Genomic DNA, 7,201 nt, shown 5'->3' on the forward strand with positions numbered 1-7,201 from the left:
AGAGAGAGAGAGAGAGAGAGAGAGAGAGAGAGAGAGAGAGAGAGAGAGAGAGAGAGAGAGAGAGAGAGGTGAGATCCCAAGTTTTGCCTGCCATCAAGTTACCTAACTGACTGAGGGCACAGACAAGGCAAACTTAGAATACTCAAGGACCAACAGGAAAATCTAAACATTTCTTCCTCTTGGAGTAACCAAAGTTTCTGGTGGCCTCAGTGGTTACAGGCGGGGTCAAAGGTACAGATGGGGTTTTCTGTGTTGCCTACCTGTTGACAGGGAACACCTCAAAGCCGTAAATGTCCAGCACCCCAATGACAGTGTCCTTGCCATCATACCGAGGGTCTCGGTCCCGGGGTTCCATGATGCCATTGATCTTGTTCACAACCCACTCAAACAGTCGCTGGTACATTGCCTGGAGCAGAGCATGTTTTTGTGCTACCAGCTCACTAGTATCCTATCACACCTCCATAGTTTTTTGCTCCAACTACTCTGAGAATACCTTTGCACAGGCATCCCGGGCATAGCTGGCCTCAGCCACGGTGTGGCTCTTCTCAATGACTTCTCGGCCTCCTGAAGCCACTGTTCGAGCCAGCAGGGTTCGCAGAACAAGGTCTCTGGGAGTGGCTGTCAGCTTGGCCACATATCCTACCAGGGCCTCGTCAGCCACTTCCAGGCCTCCTTTCTGTGGTCCATTTTCCTCTGTCTCCACAAACTCGATGTTTCCCTGGTGATGAAGAGACCGTGAACAGGCTAGGCTCCATGTCTCCAAAGGAGTCTAGCTCTCCTTTGGATGGAGAGAAGGAAGGAAGGCAGAGGGTGTGGATATGGGAGTCACAGCTTCCACTTAGACAATACTGTCTACTAATCACTGTGGAACACAGACATGACAGAGTTCTAAAGCCTTCAACTGGGGCCTTTTAAAGAGAACTGAAGCCAAAAGTTGCTGAGGAATAGCTATCAGGCCGAGGTGCCAGAGGCTTGATCTTCAAGGCTCAGCTGTTGAGCACAGCCTCTTCCAGACCCCTCCTGGGCTTCGCCAACTCAGACTCAGCAGAGGAGGGAGGCAGCTCAGCTAGAATATCCCCAGTGAGTCCAATCCTTCCCCTCTGGAGGCTCCCAGGCAGGGAGTTAGCCCTCCCAGGTCTTCCAAGCCAAGCTCACCAGGTGTAATATGGCGGCGAGGATGCGATGGATGGACTCCACCTCCTCAGGACTGAAGCCAATGATCCTCATGGCCTCCATCACTCCTTGGTGGCTCTTCTCATCACTGTCCAAGGCCTAGGGAGGAAGGTGCTTACCATCCAGGCTAACATAGGCCCTGGAAGCCTGCCCTTAACAGATCTCAGATCTCCATTGCTGCCACCTGCTCACCCCACCCCTTCTCCTTCACGAATCCCTATTCTTCCATCCCTGGCACTTGCTCATCCTGTATCTGGCCTAAGCCAATCACTGTCCACTCCCTGAGTCTGACTGAGACCTGTACCCCTTGCCCTCACATTGTGCACACCCATGTTGAGCCCAGCTCCCTGACGCGTGAAATTATACACAGCAGGATTTCTTTCCAGATGCAGTCTTTGCAGCTCTTGGTCCTCACTGCCTCGAAGCAACTGAAGGGCACAGAAATTCTTTAGTCAGGCACTGGGTTCCGAGGCCCCTCCTCTACCAATCCCATCCCCCAGCAGAAACAGGATGACTCAGGCACAGAACCCATAGAAAAAACTGACTGTGTCCTCTCATATTTCTCTTGGTGTCTGATGTTGGGACATCTCTCAAGGATCTCCCACCCTTTGGTGTCTGGGGTAAGGTATTATGCTTGGGATAGAGGTTAGGGGAATAAAGTCAGTGGTTCGGGGCAGGTTAGTGTGGGATAGAGAGGGGAAATTGGGGGTAGTGAAGAAGGGATGGAGGACAGGTCCAGCCTCATGCCCTTCCCTGCTTCTCCTGTTTGCTAACTCTCATCCCCTCTCCACTCACAGAGGCTTACCTGGTAGAAGGCATGGAAGTTCCTCTCGCCTACATGCTGCTTGAGAACCCTAGACTGAGGCAAGAGGGGTAATTGGACTCCAGTCTGGGAGGGTGTCTGTGTCAGTGACCCCATCATGTGTTTCCAGGTGGAAAGTAGCCCGGGATCAAGAACGCTGGGACAGAGGGACACTGAAGCCTGGGGAAGAGCCACTAAGAACTCTGTCTTCCTAACAAGTCAGTATGTTCCCAGTCCCCGGGGCCTTTCTCAGAGGGGAAGGGTCTCCGCAGCCAAGCTGCCCACCTTCTCCAGCAGGTAGCTGTGGATGTGTCCACCAACAGGATCCCCCTTGAAGTCGAAGTTGATGTCCATGTACTTGCCAAAGCGGCTGGAGTTGTGGTTGCGATTGGTGCGGGCATTGCCAAAGGCTTCGAGCACGCAGGTGGACTTGAGGAGCACATTCTTCACCCTGTGGACAGAGGGGCCGTGGGGTCAGTGCAACATCCCCATCTAAAAACAACTGCAGCATCTCGGGATGGGCCCGGAAACAGAGCTGGCTGGTAGTGAGGGACTGAGTGGTCTAGCGTGTTCAGCAAATGCTGTGTGCCCATTCCCCATGACCCATCTGTTTTGCAGTAGATCTTTCGCTACAGATGGGTAGTAATGGTTCCATGCTGGGGCACTGACATTCCCGCAAGCATCCTGCCAGCCTCTACCACAACACCAATCACTACAGGAAGAGACAGGCTAAGACTTCTGCAGGGCCTGTATGGGGAGTGGAGGACCAGGCAGACCATCCCATTGCCTGGATCAGGCAGCTGGAATTTGTCTGCCTGACCCTCTTACTAGGCTGCCAATTTCTCCAGGCTTCTGTGGGCTCCCCAAGATGTTCCCTGTCCTGCTTTGAGACACTTGATAACTACCTGTTGATACTATCCCCTCCCCAACTGGCAGTGTATATCCCTTGGCTGAATCTCACCTCCTTCATCTGGAAGGTCCCTGGCGTGGCCTCAGAACTCGGGCAGCAGCCTGGAGCCTTCCCAACAGAAAGTGGCTTAAGCTGGCCTTTACCTTTCTTTTTTCTTTTTCTTTGTTTCTTCCTTCTTCTTCTTCTTTTCTTCTTTTTTTTCCTTTCTAGTCCAAGGCCCTTCCCTAGCAAAGAAGCTTCAACCCAGCTGGGACCCCAGTGCTCACCTCTCTACCTCAGCCCTCTGGCTTGGGTTGGTGACAGCAGCAATGTACTGCATGATGTGCTTGCTGGCTTCTGTCTTCCCTGCCCCACTCTCCCCTGCCGAGAAGATAGGAAATGATAGAACCAACTGGGTTTGGTACCACTAGCCCAGATCCTTGTACCAGTCCAACCCACAGATGTGGAAGCACCATCACCCTCATTTCTTAGTCAGGCGTGGCTCCAGCATCTGGTTCACTGGAACAGGTACCTGAGATGACAATGCAGGTGTCCCTGGATCTGCGCTTCATTGCCTTGTAAGCAGCATTGGCCACGGCGTAAAGATGAGGTGGTCGCTCATAGAGCTCCCGGCCCTGGTACTTGGCAATGGCCTCTGGCCCATACAATGGCAGTTCCTGGTAGGGGTTCACGGATACGAGCACCTCACCAATGTAGGTATAGATACGGCCCTTCTCAAACCTGGGTATAGCAGAACAAGACTTCTACATTCACATCCATGAGAGGCCCACATGGGAGGCCTCCAGCAGTCAGCACCCCCTCCCAGAAAGAGCATAGAGAAGAGAAAAGGGACCTCACTGACTTAAGACCCCTTGGTGCCATCCTCAGTAAGCTGAGCCACCCAGAGCAGCCCTCAGCACAGTGCAAAGGGTGTGGTCCACACTGCTCTCTGCCAGGATGCTCAGGTCTCAGGAACCAGGAATATCCATCCCACAAAGGTAACTGTCCTGCAGGGGTCATCTTTCCCAAGTGACCCCTGCAGGGCAGTTGGGCTGAGACTGTGAAAAGGGGACTCTTCCAGAGAGGGGGACCTTGGTTGTTTCCTGTCTCAGAGTCTAGGCGGGCCCAGATCCGGAAGGGGACTCGCCCTGCCCCACCCAAATCATAGGGTGGTGATTTGCTAGCCTTTGACACCCCCAGCCATGGCCACCACCCCTCTCCAGCACATCTCAAACTCCTCCACCCTTCCGTTTACTAACCATATTAGAAGCAGGAGCCTAGGGCTGTACCTCTCTTGGATTTTGTGCTCTGGTAGGAGTACTAGCCTGTTTGCTCCTTGGGGCCCCAACTGTCCTCTCGGTGTGTGGGGCCCGCCCAACCCCGGGCAGGCCTCTTCAGGGTTCCTCTTTCTCTGCCCCCTCTGACAAGCCACTCCCTGGGACTACAAGTTTTGTGACCCGCAGCCACTGTCTTCCTCAGCTCAGCATACAAAGCATGGAAGGCATGCTTGTGAGCTTGCTTTTCACAAGAATGAGGTAGTCTAACAAAGCATTGAACTCATTTCCTGGATACAGCTCTCCATGTGTCAGCCCAGGATCTCCATCTCTGCACCTAGTGAGATTCCTGGCCCCCAGTTGCTCTCTAAGGAGCTTCCTAGCACACAACAATCCTCCCTAGGAGGTGTGCATGAAGTCCAGCTGCACACAAGGCCATTTAACATGCCGTGCTTCTAGCTCCTGGACCCCTCCCTGCCTTTTTCAGTGAGAAAGCAGGCTGGACTGTCAATTCTCCTAGTCCTAGCCTGTGAACCCTCCCATCCCAGAGCATCATATCAGCATCATATCTGCTTGCTTCGATTATTGCGATTCTGGGGTGGAGCGCACTTCATTTTGGAGTTCCTAAGGAAACTCAAGTCGGGTCACACATGAGACCCAGGGAAAAAGCATCAGCAGGTGACAGAGAGGAGATGCAGTACGTTCCTGGTCCCCATGACTTTGCCCATCTTCCTCAGGGCTTATCACACTCTGGGCTTGTCAACCAGGGTGTGGTGAGGGCGGCTAGGCAGCTCCATTCCTGACAGCTGGTTACTTTCTGAGAGACCATTATCTCCTGGAGATGCTACCATTTCAGCCTGTATTATCTAGGTATGTGTAGCCGTGTCCCCATTCCTGACGATGGGACCAGGGTACCTTCAGGGCTTCTCTCAGGTCTGCGTGGATGAGAAGGGAGGAAAGGAAGGAAAGAAGCCCAGTACTGCATCCCCACCCCCACCTCACATCTACCTGAGCTCTAGGTTCTTCATGAAGTCCTCCATGGTCAGTTGATCCAAAAGCACGAAGTCTGGTTTCCCATACTCAGGGCCTTCTTCGTCCTCCATCCTGCCCGCTGCAAGCATCCACGGCAGGTCGCCAGAGCTTTCTGTACAGAGGTGAAGGGGAAGACAGAAAGGGGAGGCCCAGCCCTGCCTGACTACTGCAGTACTTCAGTAAAGTAGGAAGTGGGTTCTGCCCGGGGAGTTTGGCCCTGCCCATTGCTACTCCCCTGCCTTGGTGCTTCAGACACTGCTTCCTGCTCCCTGGCCCACAAGGTCCATGCCTAACGGTCTGTTCTGATGGGATCTTTACTGGCTTCCTTAAAGCTCTTTCCAAGCTAGGTTTGGCCATACCTGTCTGTAATCCCAAGCACTCCAAAGATTACGGGCAGGCTGGAATTCTCCCTCCCCTTGTCTTTCTGTCTTTCTGTCTTTCTTTCTTTCTTTCTTTCTTTCTTTCTTTCTTTCTTTCTTTCTTTCTTTCTTCCTTTCTTCCTTTCCTTCCCTTCCTTCCCTTTCTTTCTTTCTTTCTTTCTTTCTCTTTCTTTCTTTCTTTCTTTCTTTCTTTCTTTCTTCCTTTCTTCCTTTCCTTCCCTTCCTCTTTCTTTCTTTCTTTCTTTCTTTCTTTCTTTCTTTCTTCCTTTCCTTCCCTTCCTTCCCTTTCTCTTTCTTTCTTTCTTTCTTTCTTTCTTCCTTCCTTCCTTCCTTCTTTCCTTCCTTTCCTTCCCTTCCTTCCCTTCCTCTTTCTTTCTTCCTTCCTTCCTTCCTTCCTTCCTTCCTTCCTTTCTTCCTTTCTATCTCTGTAGTCCAAGCTGGCCTCCCCAAAGTAGTTAGGATTATAACAGGCTCAGCAAAAAAGGATGCTTCTTTTTTTTTTTTTTTTTTTTTTTTTTTTTTTTTTTTTTGAAAGGGGTTTTTTTTTTTACCCCTGGCTGTCCTGGAACTCACTTTGTAGACCAGGCTTGCCTCGAACTCAGAAATCTGCCTGCCTCTGCCTCCCAAGTGCTGGGATTAAAGGCATGCCAACAGATATTTCTTGGCCCCTCGTGGTTACCCAGCTGTACATCGCTGCCCCAGAGCTCAACATTAGCCAGGGGTGGCCACAATAGAGTTTAAACCATAAAGACTTCCTGCCTGACCCAACAGATGAGGCAGTGGTGGGAACTCAGCACCCTGCGATTCCTCCCCACAGTGACAAGGGAGGGGAGGGGTACACTCTCCAGCCCTCTAGTGGGCTAGCCTTTGGTAGGACCCTCTTGCATATGCTCAGCTTCGTTCACTCATCCAGCCTCTGAGATAAAACCATTATCTCTTGGAGCTCTGGGGCCTCATCTTAGCTCTCACAGATCTTGGTTTATAGTTGAGCTTGTAGATTAGTGGTACATTGAAAAATGGCTCCAGGACAGTCAGGACTATACAGAGAAACCCTGTCTCAAAATAAATAAATAAATAAATAAGAAAGAAAGAAAGAAAGAAAGAAAGAAAGAAAGAAAGAAAGAAAGAAAGAAAGAAAGAAAAATGGCTAGGCGACCACTGAGGTTTCTCTGTGCAGTCCTCCCTCCTGATTACAGGGTCTGCCAGTGGGCGGCTCTCTCTGCTCCCTTGATGGCAGGCCCGCATGTTCCCAAATATGTGTTATTTGCAGGCCAATTTTGAGAGAGCTTGTATTCACAGATATCTGACAACTGTATTTTGTTTTGTTTTTGCTTTGTTTGTTGTTGTTCTTGTTGTTTTGAGATAGGGCTTCTCTGTGTGTCCTTGACCTGGAAGTAGCTCTGTAGACCTGGCTCACTTCAAACTCAGAGATCTGCCTGCCTCTGCCTCCCATGTGCTGGGATCAAAGGTGGGATAAAGTGTCACCATCTGCTGACACTTGTATTTCAACCTTTCCATTTGTTTTATGTTTTTTTTTTTTTTTAAAGATTTATTATAGCCGGGCGTGGTGGCGCACGCCTTTAATCCCAGCACTCGGGAGGCAGAGGCAGGCGGATTTCTGAGTTCGAGGCCAGCCTGGTCTACAGAGTGA

The 7,201-nt window shown here is 51.1% G+C and overlaps 1 protein-coding gene across 1 annotated transcript in view; it reads right to left on the minus strand.

Annotated features, from left to right (window-relative positions):
- Positions 1-5,363, minus strand: part of Myo1g (myosin IG) — a 14,561-nt gene extending 9,198 nt beyond the window's left edge. Inside the window, exons 1-9 of the mRNA XM_021176121.1 lie at positions 5,147-5,363; positions 3,397-3,605; positions 3,152-3,245; positions 2,261-2,426; positions 1,979-2,032; positions 1,491-1,601; positions 1,156-1,272; positions 494-718; positions 261-406 (exon numbers count right to left, since the gene is read on the minus strand). Of these exons, the coding sequence (XP_021031780.1) occupies positions 261-406; positions 494-718; positions 1,156-1,272; positions 1,491-1,601; positions 1,979-2,032; positions 2,261-2,426; positions 3,152-3,245; positions 3,397-3,605; positions 5,147-5,259 (1,235 nt within the window). The 5' untranslated portion in view covers positions 5,260-5,363. The remainder of the gene's footprint in view (positions 1-260; positions 407-493; positions 719-1,155; positions 1,273-1,490; positions 1,602-1,978; positions 2,033-2,260; positions 2,427-3,151; positions 3,246-3,396; positions 3,606-5,146) is intronic.
- Between the last annotated feature and the right edge of the window lie 1,838 nt (positions 5,364-7,201).

This window comes from Mus caroli, chromosome 11 (assembly GCF_900094665.2).
Source record: "Mus caroli chromosome 11, CAROLI_EIJ_v1.1, whole genome shotgun sequence".
Taxonomy (NCBI): Eukaryota; Metazoa; Chordata; class Mammalia; order Rodentia; family Muridae; genus Mus; species Mus caroli.